At 48.0% G+C, this 27,571-nt stretch overlaps 1 protein-coding gene across 6 annotated transcripts in view; it reads right to left on the bottom strand.

Moving 5' to 3' along the window:
- Positions 1-27,571, bottom strand: part of nectin1b (nectin cell adhesion molecule 1b) — a 501,691-nt gene that overhangs the window by 250,663 nt on the left and 223,457 nt on the right. The window contains exon 6 of one of the 6 annotated variants that reach the window (XM_070894551.1): positions 3,145-3,692. The exons of 4 other annotated variants lie outside the window; for them this stretch is intronic. In XM_070894551.1, coding sequence (XP_070750652.1) covers positions 3,520-3,692 — 173 coding nt within the window. In that variant the 3' untranslated portion in view covers positions 3,145-3,519. Of the gene's footprint in view, positions 1-3,144; positions 5,633-27,571 lie in introns of those variants that run through there. One more of the 6 variants, XM_070894550.1, reaches the window with a different exon arrangement.

Genomic DNA, 27,571 nt, shown 5'->3' with positions numbered 1-27,571 from the left:
ACACATCTGAATAACGCTCCGTCAGGCCGGCTGTTGATTGGGCAACAGGAAGATGAATTGGGAATTAATCCGACGTGCCAGAGGTTTGTGCCATATTTTTAAAAACATTTTAAAAGTGAAGTACTTCCGATGTAGAGCACCTTACTCTGAATACGATTGGCGTTCTGCTGTCCCGCTGGCCCATGTACAAAGTGGACAGAAAGAGTGCTGGTGTGCCACTTTGAGTTAGCCCGTGACCAGCACCGTGCGGCCACAGCCACAGGTGGACGCACCTGGCTCCAGCAACCGCTTCCCAATGAGGCTATGATGGTCCACACCACAGTGAACTGCTTAAATACTGAACACGCCGTTCGGATTTCATCTCCCTCAACCTTGGGATAGGGCTGGAGCTGCCAAGGCTGCCTATCTCTGGATGCCCATAGGTCGGATACAACTGAGTGGCTTCCTAGACCACATCAGAGTCAACCATGTTGATGTGGGGCTGGAGTCACAGCGGCCAGACCATAAGAAATAGGAGCAGGAGTAGGCCATTCGGCCCCTCGAACCTGCTCCGCCATTCAATAAGATCATGGCTGATCATCGACCTCAACTCCACTTTCCCGCCCGATCTCCATATCCCTTGATTCCCTTAGAGTCCAAAAATCTATTGATCTCAGTCTTGAATATATTCAAGGACTCAGCATCTGCAGCTGTCTGGGGCAGAGAATTCCAATGATTCTAAAGGAACAAGTTTTTCCTCATCTCAGTTCTAAATGGCCGACCCCTCATCCTGAGACTGTGACCCCTGGTTCTAGACTTTCCAGCCCGGGGGAAACATTCTCCCTGCATCTACGCTGTCAATCCCCCTCAGAATCTGGTATGTTTCAATGAGATCATCTCTCATTCTTCTAAACTCCAGACTGTATCGGCCCAATCTACACAATCTCCCCTCATAAGACAGCCCTCTCATCCCAGGGATCAATCTGGTGAGCTGGGAACAGATAACTGATTTCCATCCTTCAAGGACATCAATGAACCAGATGAGAATTTACGTCAATCTGACAGCTTCACTTACTGATCCCAGCTTTTGATTTCCAGCATTTTTCTGCCCCCAAAACTTAATTCAAATGTTCAAACTAGCATGGTGGAATTTCAACCTGCATTCTCTGCAATATTGGTCCAGCAGCATGCGCACTGCACCGCCATCCATGCCTGAATGTGGCCTTTTGATGGTTCACATGTCCCACATTGTTCTGATGAAGGGTACACTACCCGAAAGGTCACAGCTCATCCCCTTACTCATGGCGGCTGGTCCTTGTTGTGCCTTTCCAGCAGGTTCAGTCTTTATGACAGTTTACAACCAAAGGATTAACAGCTGCATGGTGCCCCCCCCACCCACAGTCAGGTGCAGACAGTGCCCCCCCCGCCACAGTCAGGTGCAGACAGTGCCCTCCCCCCCCACAGTCAGGTGCAGACAGTGCCCCCCCCCCCACAGTCAGGTGCAGACAGTGCCCCCCCCCCACAGTCAGGTTCAGGCAATGCCCCCCCCCCACAGTCAGGTGCAGACAGTGCCACCCCCTCCCACAGTCAGGTGCAGACAGTGCCCCCCCCACAGTCAGGTGCAGACAGTGCCCCCCCCCCACAGTCAGGTGCAGACAGTGCCCCCCCCCCCACAGTCAGGCGCAGACAGTGTCGTCCCCCCCACAGTCAGGTGCAGACAGTGCCCCCCCCCCCCCACAGTCAGGTGCAGACAGTGCCCCCCCCCAGAGTCAGGTGCAGATAGTGCCCCCCCCCCACAGTCAGGTGCAGACAGTGCCCCCCCCACAGTCAGGTGCAGACAGTGCCCCCCCCCCCACAGTCAGGTGCAGGCAGTGCCCCCCCCCCACAGTCAGGTGCAGATAGTGCCCCCCCCACACAGTCAGGTGCAGACAGTGCCCCCCCCCCCACAGTCAGGTGCAGGCAGTGCCCCCCCCCCACAGTCAGGTTCAGACAGTGCCCCCCCCCCCACAGTCAGGTGCAGACAGTGCCCCCCCCCCCCCACAGTCAGGTGCAGGCAGTGCCCCCCCCCCCCCACAGTCAGGTGCAGACAGTGCCCCCCCCCCACAGTCAGGTGCAGACAGTGCCCCCCCCACAGTCAGGTGCAGACAGTGCCCCCCCCCCCCACAGTCAGGTTCAGGCAGTGCCCCTCCCCCCCCCCCCCACAGTCAGGTGCAGACAGTGCCCCCCCCCCCCCCACAGTCAGGTGCAGACAGTGCCCCCCCCCCCCCCACAGTCAGGTTCAGACAGTGCCCCCCCCCCCACAGTCAGGTGCAGACAGTGCCCCCCCCCCCACAGTCAGGTTCAGACAGTGCCCCCCCCCACAGTCAGGTGCAGACAGTGCCCCCCCCCCACAGTCAGGTTCAGACAGTGCCCCCCCCCCACAGTCAGGTGCAGACAGTGCCCCCCCCCCCACAGTCAGGTGCAGGCAGTGCCCCCCCCCCCCCACAGTCAGGTGCAGACAGTGCCCCCCCCCACAGTCAGGTGCAGACAGTGCCCCCCCCACAGTCAGGTGCAGACAGTGCCCCCCCCCCACAGTCAGGTGCAGACAGTGCCCCCCCCCCCCACAGTCAGGTTCAGACAGTGCCCCCCCCCCCACAGTCAGGTGCAGACAGTGCCCCCCCCCCACAGTCAGGTTCAGACAGTGCCCCCCCCACAGTCAGGTTCAGACAGTGCCCCCCCCCCCACAGTCAGGTTCAGACAGTGCCCCCCCCACAGTCAGGTTCAGACAGTGCCCCCCCCCCCCACAGTCAGGTTCAGACAGTGCCCCCCCCACAGTCAGGTTCAGACAGTGCCCCCCCCCCCACAGTCAGGTGCAGACAGTGCCCCCCCCCCCACAGTCAGGTTCAGACAGTGCCCCCCCCCCCCACAGTCAGGTGCAGACAGTGCCCCCCCCCCCACAGTCAGGTTCAGACAGTGCCCCCCCCACAGTCAGGTTCAGACAGTGCCCCCCCCCCCCACACAGTCAGGTGCAGACAGTGCCCCCCCCCCCACAGTCAGGTTCAGACAGTGCCCCCCCCCCAGTCAGGTGCAGACAGTGCCCCCCCCCCCCCACAGTCAGGTTCAGACAGTGCCCCCCCCCCACAGTCAGGTGCAGACAGTGCCCCCCCCCCCCCCACAGTCAGGTGCAGACAGTGCCCCCTCTCACTGCGGGTGTCTCCCAAGCTGACGGCTCTGACTGTTCCCAGAAGGCGGGCTGTGTTGTTCCTGATCCTGATTACAGCGCGCTCAAGGCCGCCTCTCAATCTATCGCTTGGGAGAGTGGACAGTGTCTCTGGGATCCAGCGCCGCATAATGTTACGCTTTTATTTACTGATAACATTTCTGCTACCAACCTTTTGTAGGCGTTTTTTAAACAAAGGTAACCGTTAAAGCATTAGCATTTGTGTAACAAAAAGAGTGCTGTGTTTGATAGCATGTGCTGATCTGTGTCCTGCTGCTCTGCACAATGGCCTTGCCTGAATACTGTGGGAGGTGCACGGTTTGTGCAATTCTTTACAACATTCAAAGGGCAAAGAGGGCGAAAGCTGGGAGGCCTTCAATCAGTAGCTGGCAATCGGAGCTGCTTGGCAGCCCCACCCTGCTCGAGGGGGGCCACATCTTGCAGCTCAAGACACAAACTTCTCGCATTATCTCCTGTTTACTGGCCGCCTCCCGACACCCACTTGCAGCGTTGGCTGTGAAAAGTGCAGATTTGACAACAAATTACTGGCAAGGCTTCTAGCAAACCGAACAAGGTGCGGGCTTCACTCAATTCCGGTTCTGATGAAAAGGTCACCGATCCCACACGCCAACTCTCTCTCCGCAGCTGTTGCCTGACCCGCTGAACATTTGTTGTTCTTATTCCAGATTGCCAGCATCCGCAGTACTTTGCTTTTGTTCACTCAATTCTTACTCGTTCTTATTAATAATGCATGTGTATCCCCTCACAGTGAGCTGCAGTTCAGGCGCCAACAGTTACTGCAGGGTCGAGCAGGTTTCGGGGTGACACCCACCAAAGGTGGTCTCTATAAACCTGGCTTAAAGTTTACCAAACCATTGCGGAGCTGGACCTGAGGAACAGCAGTTGTCGGAAGTAACACGAGAAATCTAACGTGATGTTAAAAGTCTGAAAAATACATTATTGTACATAACTGCCCATCGGCAAAATGCAGTACATTGAACATTTTGTTAAAGAGAATTCTGAAGCATGCACTGATTAGACTCAACAACCGAAGCCAGATCTTTAAACGTTGTCGAGACTGGTTCGGAATTCCGCTGTGAAGGGAAGGTTCACAAACATCCGTGCAGCTCCACACTTCACATTGCAGACAAATTTAAAGTTGAGCGAAATGAGAGAGTTCAACATGCAGGAATGCTGTAAGCGGCAACCAGGACTTCATTCAGCTGGGGGGGGGGGGGGGAGGAAACACTTCTCTTGATGACAGGCAAATTTCTTTTTAAAAAAATTGACAGCAAAATTGTGACCGAAAGCTGCCGAGTGGTTGCAGGTTCCCAACGGGACCTTGCGTGGCGTTAGTGTTATGTGCGGTATTTACAGAGAGTGATATGATCTAACCGAACATCCAGCTATGCAACAACCCATTTATCTGCTGGAGAGCCAGCGAGTACCTGCCCCCAGCCCCACCGGATGGAATATTAACAGTTGCTATCGCAAGCCTCCACCAGTTGTGCACCAAGCAAGACTAACCTCTCACCAGCAAGTGTTGGCCGCGTCCACTCCTAGTTAGTGGTTATAAATTAATGACTAAGTTAATGACAGTTAAGGTAATGCAGCCACGGAAGTGCTGGCGGCCTGACTGCGTTCCAGTGTTTAGCACAGGTTACCTGATGTCTGCGGCAGTGCATTTACCAGACACCAGCTTGTTGAGGAAGTCCAGGGGGCCAATGAGTGAGGTTTCCGAGCGTTACTGCTTTATTGACGAGTGTTCTTCTCCTCTGTTGTTTTTTTTTTATGAAAACACCGCCTTTAGAACAATATTTATTTGTTTTGAATGAAATGTAAAAAAGAAACCACAATGTAATCATTAAGACTTTAGCTGCTGCAGAGTTCTTTCCAGCTGTGCTGGGGCCAGGACCCTGGGGCTGTGCCCTGTACCACACGGGCACTGGCACTACACATACCACTCTTTCTTTGAAATGATGGAGCCATCATTCTGCGACACCATGTCTTCCGTCAGCTCCGGCGGATACTGGAAGCTCAGCGTCTGGTCGTCAAAGTCCTCATCGACCGTGAAGTACGGACGTTTGGAGTCCGTGTCAAAATCCGCGCCGTCCCGCATGACTTTCCTCTCGGTCTCGTAGCTTACGTTCATGGGGGATGGCTTTTTATCCTCGTCGGACTCCTCCTGGTACGGGACGTGCTGCGGGGCAGGGGGCATGGCACCAGCCTTGCTGTAGCCATTGCCAAACACGTGCTTCTTGGTGTTGTAGTCGCCCTTGAAGGTCTGCTGCCTCTTGCGCAGGACGACGAAGATTATGATGCCGGTGATCAGGAGCAGCAGTCCTCCTCCCACCACTGCTCCAATCACCAGGCTCCTGCTGCTGCTCCCACTGCTGTCCACACCCGTTCCCACAATCGCTCGGCTTGTGCTGGATGGTAGGATTTGAGGGGATTCTGGGTAGGAAAAGACAGATGGAAGGGACAGTGTAAGTCCCGTGATTTGAAAGATGCGGTGACAAGGGAAACGGGAAGGGGAGACAGAGGGAAGGGAGAAAGATGGCTGAAATTAACAGTCTATATCTAAGCTGCTCTCTTGACATCATTACACCCACAACAGCACTGCCCCCCCCCCCCCCCCAGTATACTGAGAGCACATCTATCCCCCCCTCCCAACACAGCTTGTTTTCATTATTAAACAAAAGCAAAATACTGCGGATGCTGGAAATCTGAAATAGAAACAGAAAATGCTGGAAATGCTCAGTGGGTCAGGCAGCGCCTGTGGAGGGAGAACCCAATTTTGACGAAGGGTCACAGATCTGAAACATTAACTCTCTTTCTCTCTCCACAGATGTTGCCTGACCTGCGGAGTGTTTCCAGCATTTTGTTTTATTGCTTTCTATATTTGTGCAATATTCATTAAACACAATAATATCAGAGCTTCTTAAATCACAATGTTAAGTGTTTCTCTCATACAACAAAGCCCTAGTTCTCCATGTTTCTCACACACAGCGCCACTCTGTCTCGTTCTCTCACACAGGCCCAGTCACAATGAGCCTCACTCACAAACACACAGGCCCAGCCTCCCGCGTACAGTCACAACACACACAGTCACACACACACACAGTCACACACAAACACAGTCGCACACACAAACACAGTCGCACACACACACAGACAGTCACACACACAGACAGTCACTCACACACACAGTCACTCACACACACAGACAGTCACTCACACACAGTCACTCACACACAGTCACTCACACACACAGTCACACACAAACACAGTCGCACACACAAACACAGTCGCACACACACACAGACAGTCACACACAGACAGTCACTCACACACAGTCACTCACACACAGACAGTCACACACACAGCCACATGCTACATATGCACAATGGGAACCCACAAACACTCACAATCCCACTGGCTGCTGTGAGCCACATTCCTGCTCGAGTTGAAAGGGGGGAGGAGATGGAGAATTGCGATGCATTAGCGAGTCAAGAGAGAAGCGATACCCGTTTAACATGGAACTCCGCTCAACGAGATATAAGGAAATAGAATTCAAAGCAGATCTTGAGTTTGAGCAGTAACAAAGAAATTATAAAGATAAAATCAGATTATAATCATCCTTGCTTGTCTAAGAGGGTTAGAATGGACCAGGCATAGGCCATGCACTCCCTAATACAACCGGTATCATCAATACTAATTCTCTACACTACCTGGGAAATATTCTCCACTGCAAACTCTGTGCTACTTTCAAGGACACGCTATGTCAACCAATTGCAAAACTTCTTTCAATGCACTGTACAAGGAGACAGGTAATAATATCTCCCCTTTAACTGTATTTTTACGCAGTGAGTTGTTGTGATCGGGAACGCGCTGCCTGAAAGGGCGGTGGAAGCAGATTCAACAGTAACTTTCAAACCGGGGAATTAGATAAATACTCAAAGGGAAAATATTTGTAGGGCTGTGGGGAATGAGCGGGGGCGTGAGATTAATTGGATCGTTCTACCAAAGAGCCGGCACAGGCCTGATGGGCCGAAGGGCCTCCTTGTGCTGTATCATTCTATGATATCAGAGGTCCCTATAACCTAAATCTTGAGCCCTTCTATTGCTGCAATGAGTGTTTTGCATTCAAATATAAAGTCCCTATTAAAGATTGCCTCACTGCAGGCTTATCCCATCAGTGTCCCTTGACTCTAGGCACTCATTACATACACATCAACACAGCAGAAACACTGACCCATAAATACTGTGTCCTCTGGTTCTCGACCCTTCTGCCAAAGGGAACAGTTTCTCTCTGCATACTCTGTCCAGACCCCTCATGATTTTGGACACCTCTATCACATCTCCTCTCAACCATCTCTGCTCTAAGCACAACCCCAGCTTCTCCAGTCTCTCCACGTAACTGAAGTCCCTCATAAACCTTTCCTGCGCCCTCTCTAAGGCCTTCACATCCTTCCTAAAGTGTGGTGCCCAGAATTGGACACACTGCTCCAGTTCACTCGCTATGCTCTGGTTCTCTCTCCACAGGTGCTGCCTAGTCGGCTGAGTATTTCCGACATTTATCCTTACTTCAGTCAAAAGGAATAAAGCAAATAAGGGTTGGAACAATCCCTGGATTACCCAGTAACTTGGCCTCGGGTCCCAGCTCCGATTCTTTGATTCCACTGATGGTGAATCTGGGACTCCTAATTGCGCATATGTGTGTAGGAACTGACTCGCTGCATTGTAAAGCCTGCCGACATTCGGTGAGTATTAAGGGTGACCCTGCACCTTCGGGCAGGGAAAGGGCTCTGAAATTTACCACAAAATGGAGCTTTTCCCCCAGGTGATAAAAAAGACTGTGGAATGAAAGAAACCGAGACCCGTGCACACCAGGGATTTTCGTTGGGCTTGCGCCTCGGTTAGTGCCCCGGAGTGGCGGTAACGGTTCTGGAAATGGTTATCGCCTGGACAGCCAGCTTCCAGCTCCCCGCCGCAAAATTTGGTGCCGGTCTTGCAGCGTTGCTGGGCAGTCCCGAGTGGTAGCATCACACCGGTGTGCAACGCCCCCCGTTATCATCCCGATCTCAACATTTGTTTCGTGCTGACCCCGTAGCCAAGCGGCCTGAGAAAGCAGGCGGTCCAAGCTGTCCCGGCGACAGTGAGGGAAGGAGTGACTGTACGACGGATGTGTGATTGGGGTTTTTTGTTTTATTTTTGTGATTCATCTTTGTTTGGGGTGAGCAAGGTGTTGGGAATGGTTCATGTACCAATTTATTTTCCCGACCCTAAATTTATCCACCGCGAAAGATTTCCGCCCGAAAAAGTTTCCAGTCCAAGGAGTCTCCCCACTCTGACCCACATTCCTGATTCATTATTCACTGGGGTAAGAATATATAAAGTGTCAATGCGTAGAATTAATATCTACAGATGTTTAGCTACTTGACTGGACAAGAAAACTGTGACTGTCAAAGACATAAACGCCTCAGTGTGCAGGGGACTCGATGGATGTGAGGCGTGTTCCGGAATCGAACTCTAATCTGGAGAATTTGCTGAGACAACCACATCTCAGCAGAACATAAGAAATTGGAGCAGGTGTTGGCCATTCTGCCCCTTGATCCTGCCCCGCCATTTAATAAAATCATGGCTGATCTGATCTTGGGCTCAGTTCCACTTCCCTGCCCGGTCCCCATAACCCTTGACTCCCCTATAGTTCAAGAATCTGTCTATCTCCACCTTAAATATATTCAATGACCCAGCCTCCACAGCTCTCTGGGGCAGAGAATTCCAAAGATTCACGACCCTCTGAGAGAATAAATTCCTCATCTCCATTTTAAATGGGTGACCCCCTATTCTGAAACTATGTCCCCTACTTCTAGATTCCCCCATGAGGAGAAATATCCTCTCAGCATCTACCCTGTCCAGCCCCGTCAGAATCTTATACGTTTCAATAAGATCACCTCTCATTCTTCTAATCTCCAATGGGTCTAGGCCCAACTTGCTCAACCTTTCTTCATAAGGCAACCCCTTCATCTCAGGAATCAACCTCGTGAACCTTCTCTGAAGTGCCTCCAATGCAAGTATATCCCTTCTTAAATAAGGAGACCAAAACTGTACGCAGTACTCCCAGGTGTGGTCTCACCAATGCCCTGTGCAGTCGTAGCAAGACTTCCCTACTTTTATACTCTATCCCCCTTGGCAATAAAGGCCAACATTCCATTTGCCTTCCTGATTACTCGCTGTACCTGCATACTAACCTTTTGCTTTCCAGAGAGAAGCTAACCACACAGACCGGTTGCGGACACATCCAATTGGCGGGGGGAGGGGGGGGTTGGAACAATGACGGGAGCTGCAATGGACTCCACCACAACTATAAAAACAGCTTCCAAAAATCCTTTTCTACGTGAGCTGGAACTCCAGCCTGAGCTGGCGATGGGTGCATTGGGTATTCAGGCTAATGGCAATCTGGCTCAGTCTCCCGTGAACGTGATTTCCTTTACAAGGTAAAGCCTCAGCTGTCACACAGTAGGAGTTCCCGGAATATAGAAACTCCCTCAGGGTGGGAAATGCCAAGATGTTTCTTGCTGAAAAATCGCTTTTATTATATGCGGAGTGCAGCAGTCATGACTGGGGTCCCTTGTGGAACAGAGCTACAGAGTGAGGCATCAGCTTTCACCACAGGGTGTGTCGTGGCAAATCCTGGTAAAGTGCTGACCCTCTCCCAGTGGGGCAGCCCTACACTAGCCAAGTTTTGATGACTAACCAATAAACTTCTAGTGCAGCACTCACATTCTTACATGCTCCCCTCAGGCATTTACAAGCAATCGACATTCCATAGCACGTGAAAGATAAAACGACAGGTGACATGAGCATAATAAAGGCCTCCTGAATGTTACCTGCGTTTTTGTTTCATGTTTTTGTGCCTCTCCTCAAAATATTTACAAGTCTGCTTCATTCGTGATAGGCGGTTTACAGGAGCTTTTCACCCGGAGGGTGGTGGGGGTCTGGAACTCACTGTCTGAAAGGGTGGTAGAGGCAGAAACCCTCACTACATTTAAAAAGTACTTGGATGTGCACTTGAAGAGCCGTAACCTACAGGGCTACGGACCGAGAGCTGGAAAGTGGGATTAGGCTGGGTAGCTTCTGGCACGAACACGATGGGCCGAAATGACCTCCTTCCGTGCTGTAAGTTTCGATGGTTCTATGGCACTACCTTGTCTCCTGACTTGCAGCTCGTCTGTCTTCCCTTCACAGTCGGTTTCTGGCAGTAGCACTGTGATGTAGGGATGGGGGAGCTGTACTACAGAATTCCTCGGGAGACAGCTTCCCTGCTGTCAGTGCCACTCAAAGGCCTCTGCGCTCTCAGCCAGCCATCTCAGGCCACCATTTGGACACGCAACTACACTCCCTCGACACCATGTCCAGCTGTAGCCCAGTAACAGGGTCACCAGGATTTATCCTAGATCGCTCGCACGATACGGAGCCGGGAGCTGGCTCACACTCACACTCACACTCAATGTATTCCACAGCAGCAGTCAGAGTGCTCACTGCATTATTAATCTGACTTCAAACAGCCATAGCTTATTTCGAGCGATGAGAGTGCACAGCCATTGATACACATGACTTCAAAGCCTCACCACTTTCCATTATAGTCTCACAAGAAAGGATCAAGAAAAAGAATGTGTGACAAGTGCAGCATATAAGCCACTCATAACCCACAACCTTTATATTTTATATAACCCACAACCTTTATGTTTTATATTGTCTATCAGTTAAAACAGGGCCCCTGAATGATGGTCCATGGTCAACAATCATTACTGACTGAAAGAACAGAGTTTTCTTCCGCAGAATCTGTATAACTGGGATCTCCCTGATCTCGTCTAGTGAAACAATCATTGAGAGCCGTGGGTAATGTAGTGGGGTGCCACAGGGATCGGTGCTGGGGCCTTAACTATTAACAATCTATATTAATGACTTGGATGAAGGGACCGAGTGTAATGTAGCCAAGGTTGCTGATGATACAAAGATGGGTGGGAAAGCAAATTGTGAGGAGGACACAAAAAATCTGCAAAGGGATATAGACAGGCTAAGTGAGTGGGCAAACATTTGGTAGATGGAATATAATGGGGGAAAATGTGAGATTATCCACACCTAGAGTACTGTGTACAGTTTTGGTCTCTGTATTTAAGGAAGGATATACTTGCATTGGAGGCTGTTCAGTGAAGGTTCACTCGGTTGATTCCGGGGATTGACTTATAAAGATAGGTTGAGTAGGTTGGGCCTATACTCATAGGAGTTCAGAAGAATGATAGGTGATCTTATTGAAACATAAGATAATGAGGATGCTCAACAAGGTGGATGCAGAGAGGATATTTCCACTCATAGGGGAAACAAAAATTAGGGGACATGATCTCAGAATAAGGGGCCGCCCATTTAAAACTGAGATGAGGAGAAATTTCTTCTCCCAGAGGGTTGTAAATCTGTGGAATTCTCTGCCCCAGAGAGCTGTGGAGGCTGGGTCATTGAATATATTTAAGGCAGAAATAAAAAGATTTTTGAGCGATAAGGGAGTAAAAGGTTATGGAGAGCGGGCAGGGAAGTGGAGTTGAGGCCAGGATCAGACCAGCCAAGATCTTATTGAATGGCAGAGCAGGCTCGAGGAGCCAAATGGCCGACTCCTGCTCCTATTTCTTATGTTCTTAAGTAACCTAATTGGCCACGGCATTTTCCTTTCAACTCTGTAATCAGAGTCTGAAACCAGCCCAGATGTAAGGGTGGCAGGAATTGTAGAACCATAGAAATTTACAGCACAGGAGGCCGCCATTTGGCCCATCATGTCCGCGCCGGCCGACAAAGAGCTATCCAGCCTAATCCCACTTTCCAGCTCTTGGTCCGTAGCCCTGTAGGTTACGGCACTTCAAGTGCACATCCAGGTACTTTTAAATGTGGTGAGGGTTTCTGCCTCTACCATCCTTTCAGGCAGTGAGTTCCAGACCCCCATTACCCTCTGGGTGAAAAACATTTCCCTCAAATCCCCTTTAAACCTCCTACCAATGACTTTAAATCTATGTCCCCTGGTTGTTGACCCCTCTGCTAAGGGAAATAGGTCCATCTTATCCACTCTATCAAGGCCCCTCATAATTTTATACACCTCAATACCGTCTCCCCTCAGCCTCCTCTGTTTCAAAGAAAACAACCCCAGTCTATCCAATCTTTCCTCATAGCTAAAATTCTCTAGTCCTAGCAACATCCTTGTAAATTTCCTCTGTACCCTCTAGTGCAATCACATGCTTCCTGTAATGTGGTGACTAGAACTGCACACAGTACTCTAGCTGTGGCCTAACTAGTGTTTGGGCAGTCCTAACCTAATGCGTGTGGGTCAGAGAAAGCTCAAGATTTATCATTAAAGGACACTAAAGTACCCAGCCTCAGTCTCGGAGACCCCGTCAATGCTTGTGAGATGGTCAGTAAAGTCCACACTGGTGCAGTGGGAATACACTCGAGGATGGAGTAAAAACACATTAGCAGGAGGAGCAGAAAAAGCTCAGGGTGAAATCCTCACTGCGACTGATGTAAATAAAAGCCTATTAATCACTGTGTGCTTAAAATTCTCAATAAAAATTAATGGCCGCACATTTGGTACATTAGACAGTAATAGAATGATTATAATTTAGACAAGTACTTGGTGTTATACATTGCATGTTAAGTACAATTATAGATTCAAGTACATTGGCGATTATTTAATAATTTGCAATGATATTACAATAAAGGAACTATAAGACAAAAGGAAAAGGGAGAAAACGTAAGGAAAGTGATTGAAGACATGGTCAGACAGGTAGGTTATGAAGAGGCTTTTAATGGGAGGGGAGAGATAGCAAGACAGAGGTGTTTAGGGCGATCCTTGTAGAGGAGGACAAGAGTTTTACATTCAGTGCACTGGGGAAAGGAGAAATAACGGAGGTGTGATTGGAGACAAGGCATGATGGGGGCTGGAGGTGGGCGATGGTTCAGAGGCGGAAACAGGCAGTCTTGGTGATGGCTAGGATGCTGCATTGGAAGGTTAGCTCAGTGTCTAAGAGGACAGACACAGAGTCTGTACATTGTAGGATTCAGCCTGAATCATCAGCCACGAAGGGGGATGGATGCCTTTATTAAGCACCAATATTACGCTGAAGGGATTTCCTGCCCGTCCGGAATTAAAGTGGGATACAGTTGGATGGCACAAGATGGTAACAGAGCTGGGTGCCTTCAGACTATGAACGGGAGCTGCCCCCATGCCTGAGGGGGGAAACTCAGCCATGGGAGCTGGGGTGACAGAAGGGTCAGAGAAGAGAAGTTGGGACTTTGAAGGTGTTGGGAATAAAAGGTAAACATGGCCATGAAAGCTGCTGACTTATCGTAAGAACCCAACTATCCCTCATGTCCTTCAACGAGTGGAGATGCCATCCCTACCTGTGACTCCAGACAACACTATGTGGTTGGTTCGGGAATGCCCCAAGAGAAACCAAGGATGGCGAATAAATACTGCACTGCCAGTTTTGTCGACTATGGTGTTTGTCGTTGTTATCTAGGCAGTCGCAACAACCAATGTGGGGACAGGAAGATCCCATAAACAGCAAACATGATAAAGAGCCAGTTAATGGGTTTTGTTGGTGTTAGTTGAGGGAGGAGATTCCAGAGATAGGGAGGGGCGAGGCCATGGAGGAATTTGTAAACAAGGATGAGAATTTTGAAATCGAGGAACCATCACAGTTATTCACACCATCCATGTGAATGCAGTTTAAAGTTATCTCCTTCCCTGGAATACAATCAGGACTATGCGCTTCTCAAATCCCAAAATAATCTTCCCATGTAAATCTGCGCTTGTGTGTGTAATAGTCTTCTCTGCAAGTTGTAATACAACTCATGGCATGCGAACGTTAGATTAGATTTTTCATAAATCACATTCAGAGATGGATGGGTTAGTTGGCGTCCAACGTCAGACTCGTGGAACTGATTCACTTCATCACCTATCTGCAAATCAATTTACACAGAGCTGTCTGCTGGAACATTATAGTTCGCAATAAGTAACTCACGCTACACTGTAAATGTAATCGAGCTCGCGACGGTAAAGGGGATTCGATGGCGTATATCGAGAGAAACGACTTCCTCTGGTGAAGGAATCCAGAACAATGGGGCACAACCTTAAAATCAGAGGAATGCCATTTTGGAGTGAAACACTTTTGCACACAAGTACGTGTGTGTGAGAGTACGTGTGTGTGAGAGTACGTGTGTGTGAGAGTACGTGTGTGTGAGAGTACGTGTGTGTGAGAGTACGTGTGTGTGAGTACGTGTGTGTGAGTACGTGTGTGTGAGTACGTGTGCGTGTGGGAATCTGGACCTCTCTCCCCCTGATGGCTGTCAATGCTGGAGCACAATTTAAATTTTAATACAGCGATTGCTAAGCTTTTTTTAGGTAAGGGTATCAAGGGATAGGGAGCTGAGGTAGTGATCGGCTATGGTCTAATTGAATGGCAGAACAGGCTCAAGGGGCTGAATGGCCTCCACCTGTTCCTATGTGCCGAATGGATCACTTGTATTAATCACAGTCCAGTCCCCTGGGGTAGTGATAGAAGAGAAAAGGGGCAAGGGAGATATTCACACACACACAAACACGCCACACTCACACACGCACTCACACTGGGCAAGAGGGGAAGAGGCAGGATTGATGAGGGCTGACAGAAATGTCTCTGGCATACAGACGGAGAATGAAAACTGGGAATTAGCTTGTGTTGCTGCTGTTTTCTGAGAATTAGGACCGACAGGAGACTGGTTTGAGCTGCTCAGCTTATTATTTCCCAAAACAAGTGGTTTTCAATAGCCTGAGTGAGTGATATCACTTTGAATAAAATTGGTTTAGACTGAAGTACTACATCCACTTTTACACACAATTAACCCAAGAGCTCCAATGGGGCCTGCGTGCATTGGAGTTTTTAATTGGGCTAAATTCATAGGTTTCCTGTTACAGTGATCCCTCTTATCCTGCTCTCATTGTATGACATTGCAATGGAAACACGAGCTCATTTAATTGTTTGGTGAGATATTGGAAAGTCACACATTTGATAAGCTCTTCAGTTTGAATTGAGCGTATGTGTCTACTGGAGGCCAGCTCAACATCTGGACTGCGACCACTGCTGTTCATCCCAGGTCCGTAAAGGACAGCGGCTCAGAAATTGGGAGGTATGCAGTTGAAATGTGCAGCCGGTGCCAAATTGGGAAATACAGCTAGTTACATGGCAAACTGCACCAAAATACAGGAAGACAAACAGGCTTGCCACAATGTGCGGATTCAATATATCCAAGTGCGAGATGGTTCATTTCGATAGGAGGGATAAGGAGACCACTTAATTCTTTGGAAGGTAAGAAACTAAATGGGGTTTGAGGAGCAAAGAGATCTGGGAATACAGCTACATAAATCACCCAAAGTAGTGACATAAGTTGTTAAGGCCACGGAGTACTGGGTTTCATTTTGAGCGGAATCGAATATAAATGCACGGAGGTAATGTTAAATTTATATAGAACCCCAGACCACATTTGGATTACTGTGCAGTTCCAGTCTCCATACTACAGAAAGGATATTGAAGCTTTGGAGAAAGTGCAGGAAAGATTTACAAGGATGTTAGGAGGATCCAACGATCAGGAAGAATTGAGCAGGCTGGGGCTCTTCTCCCTCGATTTGAGACTGAGAGACTTGAGATCGAGATCTTTCAAATTATGAAGCGGTTCGATAGGATGGGTATGGAGAAATGGTTATCATCTGTGGATCAGCCCAGAACAAAGGGGTATAAATATAAGATCGTTGAAAAGAATTTAGGAGAATTTTAAAAAACCCCAGAGTGGTGAGAATGTGGAACTCGCTGCCACACGGAATGGTTGAAGCAGACAGCACTGATGCATTTAAGGGGAGTCTTGATGCTTACATGAGGGAGAAGAGAATAGAGGGATTGGGGGGGGGGGGCGGGGGGAGGCAGGGGAGAAAGGTAATTAGAGTGGGAAGAGGCTCGTGTGAAGAAAGAAAGACTTGCATTTATATAGCGCCTTTCACGACCACTGGACATCTCAAAGCGCTTTTGAAGTACTTTTGGAGTGTAGTCACTGTTGTAATGTAGGAAATATGGCAGCCAATTTGTGCACAGCAAGCTCCCACAAACAGCAAGGTGATAATGACCAGATAATCTGTTTTTATGTTATGTTGGTTGAGGGATAAATATTGGACAGGACACTGGGAAGAACACCCCTGCTCGTCTTCAAAATAGTGCCTTGGGATCTTTTAGTCCACTTGAGAGAGCAGACAGAGCCTCAGTTTAACATCTCATCCGAAAAACGCCACCTCCGACAGTGCAGCACTTCCTCAGTACTGCCCCTCCGACAGTGCAGCACTCCCTCAGTACTGCCCCACCGACACTGCGGCGCTCCCTCAGTACTGCCCCTCCAACAGTGCAGCACTCCCTCAGTACTGCCCCACCGACAGTGCGGCGCTCCCTCAGTACTGCCCCTCCAACAGTGCAGCACTCCCTCAGTACTGCCCCTCCGAAAGTGCAGCATTCCCTCAGTACTGCCCCTCCGACAGTGCAGCTCTCCCTCAGTACTGCACTGGGAGTGTCAGCCTAGATTTATGTGCTCAAGTCCCTGGAGTGGGACTTGAACCCACAACCTTCTGACTCAGAGGCGAGTGTTCTGCCCACGGAGTATAAACCGAAGCATGGAGCAGTGGGGCCGAACGGCCATTATTCTATGGGATTTGGTGCAATACTTGAAGCCACTTTCACGGAGACAAGTTTCACACAAGTCGATCTGATCTGGTCTGTTGCCACCAATCTATCTGCCCCTGAAGTGCACATAGGCGTGTTAGTGAGTGATCAGAGCGCTGACATAGGCTGAACCGATGAAATGAAGCGTGTATAAAGCACACACACTTGTTCGGAGAGCTGGCAGTGTAGATGGAGCAGTTTTAGCCAACTGATCGACAGATGAAGCTCTGAGCCTCTGTATTGTGTGCATCAGTTTTCCTTGGTACTGAGTTGACCTTTACTCTGACTTTTTCATGACAGAGTGTTTTGTTTTATGACATTTATTAAATTCTGCTGGCTTTGTCCTAAATCGCTGAATATTTGCTGCTTTTAGGTAAATGAATTGGGGGCAGCCTCCTACACTTGAACCCTGGGTTCACCAGCTCGTTCATAGACATTTACAGCACGGAAGGAGGCCATTTCGGCCCATCGTGTCCGCGCCGGCCGACAAAGAGCTATCCAGCCTAATCTCACTTTCCAGCTCTCGGTCCGTAGCCCTGTAGGTTACGGCACTTCAAGTGCACCTCCAGGTACTTTTTAAAAGTGGTGAGGGTTCCTGCCTCGAACATCCTTTCAGGCAGTGAGTTCCAGACCCCCACTACTCTTGGGGTGAAAAAATGTTCCCTCAAATCCCCTCTAAACCTCGCCCTATTACTTTAAGTCTATACCCCTAGTTGTTGACCTCTTTGCTAAGAGAAATAGGTCCCTCCTATCCACTCTATCGAGGCCCCTCATAATTGTATACACCTCAATAAGGTCTCCACTCAGCCTCCTCTGTTCCAAAGAAAATAAACTCCAGCCTATCCAATCTTTCCTCATAGCTAAAATTCTCCAGTCCAGGCAACATCCTGGTAAATCTCCTCTGTACGCTCTCTAGTGCAATCACATCTTTCCTGTAATGTGATGACCAGAACTGCACGCAGTACTCCAGCTGTGCCCTAACCAGTGTTTTATACAGTTCAAGCATAACCTCCCTGCTCTTATATTCTATGCCTCGGCTAATAAAGGTAAGCATTCCATATGCCTTCTTAACCAACTTATCTACCTGGCCTGCTACCTTCAGGGATCTCTGGACATGCACTCCAAGGTCCTTTTGTTCCTCTACACTTCTCAGTGTCCTACCATTTAATGTGTATTCCCTTGCCTTGTTAGACCTCCCCAAATGCATTACCTCACACTTATCTGGATTGTATTCCATTTATCACTGCTCTGCCCACCTGACCAGTTCATTGATATCTTCCTGTAGATGGCATGCTTTCTTCTTCATTATCAACCACAACCACATTTCCTTTATAGCAGCCACTCACTGCAATATGGTTTCATTTGAAAACAGAGAAAGCTTCTGATGGTAAACAGAACTTGATCTTCTCAAGGGCAGAGGGCATTTATCTGATAAAACAAACACACTTATCTCCGATACCTGCTCAGTGCTAACTTGCAGCTGTTGAACATCACTCGATGTGATTACACTTTTATAACAGGCCGGTTAATTTTGATGCTGTTGTTGACTACATTAAGCAGCCCAGCCTAAGCTGCAACAGCACTTGTGTGGTCACAGGCTCCAACCTTCGGCTCAACCCAGTGTACCAACCAGATAGCAACACTTGGAAGAATCAATAAATTAGGGGTTAGTCACTGCCAGATACAAAGATCCAATACAACAAGCTTCCGAATATCCTTGTTGCATATGTTATAGGTTTTCACAACACAGATGTAACTCCTTTCACTAACAGCACAGCCCCAGTGCTAACCCAATTCTCGTCTGTGTTATAATCACACTCACATCTTCTAGATCTAAACCCCAGCTGTACCCTTAAGCACATAAGAACATGAGAAATACCAGCACGGCCCTACGACCCCTTGAGCCTGCTCCACCACTCAATACGATCCTGGCTGATTATCGACCTCAACTTTAAAACTGAGGGGAGGAATTTCTTCTCTCAGTTTGTTGTGAATCCGTGGAATTCTCTGCCCCAGACAGCTGTGGTGGCTGGGTCATTGAATATAATTAAGGTGGAGATAGATAGATTTTTGAGCGATAAGAGAATAAAGGGTTATGGGGAGCAGGCGGGGAAATGGAGCTGAGTCCATAATCAGATCAGCCATTCATTATCTTATTGAATGGCGGAGCAGGCTCGAGGGGCCAAATGACCTACTCCTGCTCCTATTTCTTATGTTCTAACTCCATTTTCCCTCCCGATCTCCATAAGCCTTGATTCCCCTAGACTCCAAAAATCTATCTATCTCAGCCTGGAATATATTCAGAAACTCAGCATCCACAGCCCATTGGGGCAGAGAATTCTAAAGATTCACAACCCTCTGAGTGAAGAAATTCCTTCTCATCTCTGTCTTAAATGGCTGACCCCTTTATCCTGTGACTGTGCCCCCTGGTTCTAAACACTCCAGCCTGGGGGAAACAACCTCTCAGCATCTACCCTGTCAATCCCCTCAGAATCTTGTATGTTTCATAGAAAATAGGTACAGGAGTAGGCCATTCGCCCTTCGAGCCTGCACCACCATTCAATAAGATCATGGCTGATCATTCACCTCAGTACCCCTTTCCTGCTTTCTCTCCATACCCCTTGATCCCTTTAGCCATAAGAGCCATATCTAACTCCCTCTTGAATATATCCAATGAATTAGCATCAACAACTCTCTGCGGTAGGGAATTCCACAGGTTAACAACTCTGAGTGAAGAAGTTTCTCCTCATCTCAGTTCAAAATGCCTTACCCCTTATCCTTAGACTATGTCCCCTGGTTCTGGACTTCCCAACTTTGGGAATATTCTTCCTGCATCTAACCTGTCTAGTCCCGTCAGAATTTTATATGTTTCTATGAGATTCCCTCTCATCCTTCTAAACTCCAGTGAATACAGGCCTAGTTGATCCAGTCTCTCCTTATGTCAGTCCTGCCATCCCGGGAATCAGTCTGGTGAACCTTTGCTGCACTCCCTCAATAGCAAGAACGTCCTTCCTCAGATTAGGAGACCAAAACTGAACACAATATTCCAGGTGAGGCCTCACCAAGGCCCTGTACAACTGCAGTAAGATCTCCCTGCTCCTATACTCAGATCCTCTCGCTATGAAGGCCAACATACCATTTGCCTTCTTCACCGTCTGTTGTACCTGCATGTCACCTTTCAATGACTGATGTACCATGACACCCAGGTCTCGTTGCACCTCCCCTTTTCCTGATCTGCCGCCATTCAGGTAACATTCTGCCCTCGTGTTTTTGGCACCAAAGTGGATAACCTCACATTTATTCACATTATACTGCATGCATTGGCCCACTCACCTAACCTGTCCAGATCACCCTGCAGCCTTCTAGCATCCTCCTCATAACTCACACCGCCACCCAGCTTAGTGTCATCTGCAAACTTGGAGATATTACATTCAATTCCCTCATCCAAATCATTAATGTATATTGTAAAGAGCTGGGGTCCCAGCACTGAGCCCTGCGGCACTCCATTAGTCACTGCCTGCCATTCTGAAAAGGACCCATTTATCCCGACTCTCTGCTTCCTGTCTGCCAACCAGTTCTCTATCCACGTCAGTACATTACCCCCAATACCATGTGCTTTAATTTTGCACACCAATCTCTTGTGTGGGACCTTGCCAAAAGCCGTTTGAAAGTCCAAATACACCACATCCACTGGTTCTCCCTTGTCCACTCTACTCGTTACATCCTCAAAAAATTCCAGAAGATTTGTCAAGCAGGATTTCCCTTTCATAAATCTATGCTGACTTGGACCGATCCCGTCACTGCTTTCCAAATGTGCTGTTATTTCATCTTTAATAATTGATTCCAACATTTTCCCCACTACTGATGTCAGGTTAACCAGTCTATAATTACCCGCTTTCTCTCTCCCTCCCTTCTTAAAAAGTGGTGTTACATTAGCTACCCTCCAGTCCATAGGAACCGATCCAGAGTCGATAGACTGTTGGAAAATGATCACCAATGCATCCACTATTTCTAGGGCCACTTCCTTAAGTACTCTGGAATGCAGACTATCAGGCCCCGGGGATTTATCGGCCTTCAAACCCATCAATTTCCCGCCCAATAAGGATTTCCTTCAGTTTCCTTCAATGAGATCACCTCTCATTCTTCTAAACTCCAGACAGTATCGGCCCGTTCTACACAATCTCTCCTCATAGGACAGCCCTCTCATCCCAGGAATCAATCCAGTGAACCTCCAAGGCAAGTATATCCTTCCTGAGATAAGGAGACCATAACTGTGCACAGTACTCCAGGTTTGGTCTCACCAAGGCCCCGTACAATTGTAGCACATCTCTCTACTACTGTCTTGCACAAGCCTGGTACTTCTATGAGTTATAGGCGTTGACCTGCAGTACTTGCAGTAGAGTGCTGGATTGGATTGCTCTATGACGACATTGGCCCCGATGTTCTGTGTCAGCTGTGGTGCCTCGCCCTGCCATGGATGTCCCATGCAGACAGCTCACCGGGTTTTAAAATCGAGAAAGGGTTGTGTGTGCGAAACCTTCAATGAGCCGTGCAGCCCACAAACAAATGAGAGGGACCATTGATTGGACCCCGATTTAGAGTCCCTGAAGTCCAGTGGGATTCTTTACTGGAGGTCTTGGTCTATCTCTTAAGCAATCTCTTTCAAAGGGTTTTCCAGCTTCTGGTGGACGATACCACACACCTTTCGAGAGAACTAGAGTGCAGATAATGCTCATTTAACAACAGCTTTGGGAGGATTCAGTTGTTCACACACATTCAGTTTGCTAAGAATGAAAATGGAAAATGATTTTATTCCCTTTTCATCCAATTAAGATGTGAATTCTAGTCGGTGTATTACTGCTCCTGCAACAATACAGAACAGCAGAGGCTGTCAGTTCCAATTTATAGCCAAAAGCGCAGTATTTGAAGATTCTTGCAGCGACAAAAAAAAAAATCTATCTTCTATGCCAAGGTTAAGTTAATCGTGGAGGTCTTGTTCTGGCTCAAAGGGACCAGTCTTCATTTCTGAACAGATCATTTGATTAACAACTTTTGGAATCTGGACCATTTGACTGAGGCTGATTCTGAGATGAAGGCTCACAGCTTAAGTGTGTCAGCCGTTGCTCAGCGGGCAGCACTCTCGCCTCTGAGTCAGAAGGTTGCGGGTTCAAGGCCCACTCCAGGAACTTGAACACGTAAATCTAAGCTGACACTCCCAGTGCAGTGCTGAGGAAGTGCTGCACTGTTGGAGGTGCCGTCTTTCGGATGAGACGTTAAACCGAGGCCCCGTCTGCTCTCTCGGGTGGAGGTAAAAGATTTTGAAGAAGAGCAGGGGAGTTCTCCCCGGTGTCCTGGGGCCAATATCTATCCCTCAATCAACATAACAAAAAACACAGATTATCTGGTTATTATCACATTGCTGTTTATGGGAGCTTACTGTGTGCAATTTGGCTACCGTGTTTCCTACATTACAACATTGGCTGTAAAGTGCTTCAAGGCATCTGGTGGTCATGAAAGGCACTATATAAATGCAAGTCTCTTTCTTTCTTGAATGGATCGCTGCTGAGGCAAGAACTGATCAGTACTGGTGCAGAGGAGACAGAAGGACAAAGGTGGGGGATGGGGGATGTGATGGATGAGGACACGCAAGGCCATTCGGCCCACAAGCCTGTCCCCATTTCATACAGCAATTCCATGAAACCACCTTATCTCAAGAAACCCGTTGAATGGATCCCATTTATATTGCTGGCAGTGTTGTCCTTTCCTGGAAACTTATTTCACAGCTCTACATTGCTTGACTTCCCAATGTGTAACTTGCGGAGTCGAGGGATTTGAACTTAGTGTCAGACTCTACAACTTCCCTTTGTCAATCCCTTTTTGTAAACCGTAAGAGGGAGTGTGCGGTAAATGTGCTAATATACTACTGCGACGGATACCTCGGTGCTGAGCAGAGATGTTTTTTAAATTGGCACTGTGTTAGCTTGGATTGCGGGAGCTTATAGCTCCACCACTCACACTGCTAAATGTGGCTCCTTTATGTTAGTGGCAGGCCAGTGTTTCCATAGGTCTACAAAACTGCAGTTGGGATAAGTGATATAAAAGCCTCATGATCGTCAATCTCCTGGGATCTGAAATAAATTAGCTGCAGCGTAAAAATGGCGTTATGGTTAGATCCTGCAGGGTGTGCACTTCCTGCTCTACACTGGTGCTAGTTAATAATGTATTCCAATTATTGGAAGGTTTATAATCACCATACGCAGGAGGGTGTTGTCTATTCCATGCAAAGGATTGTTAATAAAAAAAAGATTATGATTCTGTAACTTATCTGCTGCCAGGATCCTTGCTGCTGAATCAACAGCTGGTAGTGGAGCTGTGGCATCTGCAAACAGCTGGCGTTCGGGAGTGATACTGATTACTGAATTATCTGGGAGTGTAATTGTGTTGTGTGCATGTCTGTGAGAAGGGAAAAGGGCATGCATCCCATATTTACACAGCGCCACTGATAAGGCAAGGCAGTTTGTTATTTAATTCAAAGTCACAGGGAGCTGGACCGTGACGGATTATTGCAGCTCCTTGGACAAATGTTATACTTTGCATTCATACAGGAGAGAACGCTATCAGAAAACGCCATGCCACCCAAAGCTGAATTCATTTTGCTCCTTGATCACCACGACTTATAGCAGTCTCCTGCAGCTCAGGACCAAGTCAAAGGAATTTTTTTTACACCAGTGTCAAGGAAGAACTATTTATTTCTCCTGTTTAATATCACTTTAACTCTCTGCTCCACTCCCACTCTGAGCTCTCCGTCTTCAGACTCTTACACTGTTCCAACGCAAGCTCGAGGAACAGCACCTTGTCTTTCGATTGGGCGCTTTACAGACTTCCGCACTCAACATCCAGTTCAACAATTTCAGAGCATAACCGCTGCCCATATTTTATTCCCGCAGCCACCTTTTTTGCTCTCTTTCCCAGGCCAGCTGGTGCTGATTCCATCATTCACATCCATCTAGATTCATCTTTTGTTTCTTCACTTGTCCCACTGCCATCTCATTTTAGCCCATCATCCCTTTTGTCTCTTAAACTCTCCCGCCTTCCACCCGAAGAGACACCTTCCCTTTTGTTCTTTCCTCTCCTCCCCCTTTCCCTGCCCTTACTTAAGAACCTGTTAATCTCGGACTTTTCCAGTTCTGAAGGGTCACAGACCCGAAACATTAACTCTGTTTCCCTCTCTTCACAGACACTGCCTGACCCGCTGAGATTTCCAGCATTTCCTGTTTTTATTTCAGGTGCCAGCATCCGCAGTGTTTTGTTTTTGAAGAACTATTTATCACCAGGTCTTCTAGGTTGTTGCTGGTCTTACCGGGGCTAGAAACTATTTCAATGCGTGAATGTCAACATTATCTCCATAGCGATGCCATCATTGCCGCCACTCCACACATACCTGCTGGTCAAAGTATCAGGGCCAGCCTGCACACATACACAATTCAGAGACTGGCCGCACATCACAAAACCCAGGTATATCCCGGGATGCAATGCAATAGCAGCTCCACTTATCGCCAGAGAGCCACCTTGCATCTCCTCCACTGCATCAGCTTGGGAATGGTTCCTGGAAGCCCCTCCCTGCCTCCACAAACTACAATTCGATTAGGATGCCATGCACTGATCAGATCAGCCATGATATTATTAAATGGCGGAGCAGGCTTGAGGGGCCAAATGGCTGACTCCTGCTCCTATTTCTTATGTTCTTATGACTGCACCCTCACTTGTACAAAGTGCCATACTCCCAAGGTGCCGTATAGGAGGCTTGTTGATAAAATTAAGGCACATGGTATTAAAGGGGACGTGACAGCTTGGACAGGAAGCTGATTGAATATAGAGAGGGAACTGGAGAAAGAGGGTGTTGTTCAGATTTTTGGGATGCCTCCTCCTTTTAACCATAATCGGACCATAGGCAACTTCAGAAGGACATAGCCACATTAGTAGATTGGGCAGATAGATGTCAGTGAAACTTAATCTAGAGAAATGTGAGGTTTTTCGGAGGAGAGGTCATATACATTAAATGATAAAAGTTTAAACATAGCAGAGCAGAGAGATTGAGGGATTCAGATACACAAATCATTAAAAATGGGGACTCCAAGTCATTAAATTTGTTAAAAAAGTTTATGGGATTCTAGGTATTATAAATACTCTTACACGGCAAGTGAACTCCAGGTGGGCAGAGGAAACGTTTGAAGCACACCCTCAAAGCCTCCCTGATAAAATGCAACATCCCCCCGACACCTGGGAGTCCCTGGCCAAAGACCGCCCTAAGTGGAGAAGAGTATCCGGGAGGGCGCTGAGCACCTCGAGTCTCGTCGCCGAGAGCATGCAGAGAACAAGCGCAGGCAGCGGAAGGAGCGTGCAGCAAACCAGACTCCCCACCCACTCTTTCCTTCAACCACTGTCTGTCCCATCTGTGACAGAGACTGTAATTCCCATATTGGACTGTTCAGTTAACTGAGAACTCACTTTTAGAGTGGAAGCAAGTATTCCTTAATTTTGAGGGACTGCCTATGATGATGATTATAAATAGAGGCATCAGGTATAATAGCAAAGAGGCAATGCTAAACCAATACAATTAATTGGTTAAGGCATACTAGAATAGGGTCACATTTTGGGATGCTTCTTTAATAAGATGTCAAGGCAATGGTGAGGGTACAGAAAGGATTCACTGTGAATGCAGGGGAGAGAGACTTTACTTATGAGGAGGCAATCAAGAAATTGGTGATCTTTTCATTAGAAAAGATGTTGAAGATTATGAGGGCTTTTGACAAGGTAATTCGGTGAAGCTATTTCCACTGGTCACTGAGTCAGTAACTCGAGGGGATAAATTTAAGGCAATCAAAAGAATGAAGGGATTTATTTTCTTATACGTGTTCTGTTAGAGACAGTGCCAGAAGCAGAATCCGTAATAGATTTTAAAAGGAAATAGAAAAAGAAAATACATTTAAAATAGTATGGAAATTGGGACTAAGTGACAAGCACTTACATAAGAAATGGGAACATAAGAAATAGGAGCAGGAGTAGGCCATACGGCCCCTCGAGCCTGCTCCGCCATTTAATATGATCATGGCTGATGCGATCATGGACTCGGGTCCACTTCCCCGCCTGCTCCCCATAACCCCTTATTCCCTTATCTCTGTCTTAAGTATATTCAATGACCCAGCTTCCACAGCTCTCTGAGGCAGATAATTCCACAGATTTACAACCCTCTGAGAGAAGAAGTTCCTTCTCATCTCAGTTTTAAATGGGCGGCCCCTTATTCTATTATGCCCTCTAGTTCTAGTCTCCCCCATCAGTGGAAACATCCTCTCTGCATCTACCTTGTAGAGCCCCCTCATAATCTTATATGTTTCGATAAGATCACCCCTCATTCTTCTGAATTCGAATGAGTAGAGGCCCAACCTACTCAACCTTTCCTCATAAGTCAACCCCCTCATCCCTGGAATCAACCTAGTGAACTTTCTCTGAACTGCCTCCAAAGCAAGTATATCCTTTCGCAAATATGGAAACCAAAACTGTACGCAGTACTCCAGGTGTGGCCTCAAACTCAGAGAGCGAGCACAGAAGCAGTGGACTGACGGGCCTCTGTGCTGAGATTCTATGGTTCCATCCTATGAAGTGTCACTGACTCCCTGCTCTACCGCTGTGATCTGCTCCAGCCAGGTACACCCTGTACTCCGGCTACCCACTCCCCCTGCTCTACCATCGGGCCGCTGCACTTTCAGCCATTGTCAGCCGTGGCTCAGTGGGTAGCACCCTCACCCTCTGAATCAGAAGATTGTAGATTCCAGTCCCACTCCAGGGACTTTGAGCACAAAAAAAAAATCTAGGCTGACATTCTCAGTGCAGTGCTGAGGGAATGCCGCACTGTCGGAGGTGCCGTCTTTCGGATGAGACGTTAAACCGAGGTCCCGTCTGCTCTCTCAAGTGGACGTAAAAGATCCCACGGCACTATTTCGAGGAAGAGCAGGGGAGTTATCCCCGGTGTACTGGGGCCAATATTTATCCCTCAATCAACGTAACAAGAAACACAGATTATCTGGTCATTATCACATTGCTGTTTGTGGGAGCTTGCTGTGCGCAAGTTGGCTGCTGTGTTTCCCACATTACAACAGTGACTACACTCCAAAAAGTACTTAATTGGCTGTAAAGCACTTTGAGACGTCTGGTGGTTGTGAAAGGCGTTATATAAATCCAAGTCTTTCAACCTAAATTTCTTGATTGCCTTCTCATAAGTAAAGTCTCTCACTCCTGCATTCACAGTGAATCCCTTCTGTACCCTCACCATTGCCGTGACATCTTATAAACGCATCCCAAAACTTGACCCTATTCTAGTGTGCCTTAACCAATGATCTGTATCGGTTTAGCCTCGCACACTACAGCTTTAACGACCCCTGTAAAAACCCTTCTCTCTGAAACAAACTGTAGCCTCCATCCCAACTCGCTTTCTCCCTTTCTGTTCAGCATCCATGGATTTTGCCCACCCTGTAAAGTATGTCTGCAGAAATGAAATGTTCTTACTCTGGGAATAAACATTACTTCCAATCTCCAGTCTGGCTGCACT

This window comes from Pristiophorus japonicus, chromosome 11 (assembly GCF_044704955.1).
Source record: "Pristiophorus japonicus isolate sPriJap1 chromosome 11, sPriJap1.hap1, whole genome shotgun sequence".
NCBI lineage: Eukaryota > Metazoa > Chordata > Chondrichthyes > Pristiophoridae > Pristiophorus > Pristiophorus japonicus.
This window is presented reverse-complemented; position numbering and strand designations above follow the sequence as displayed.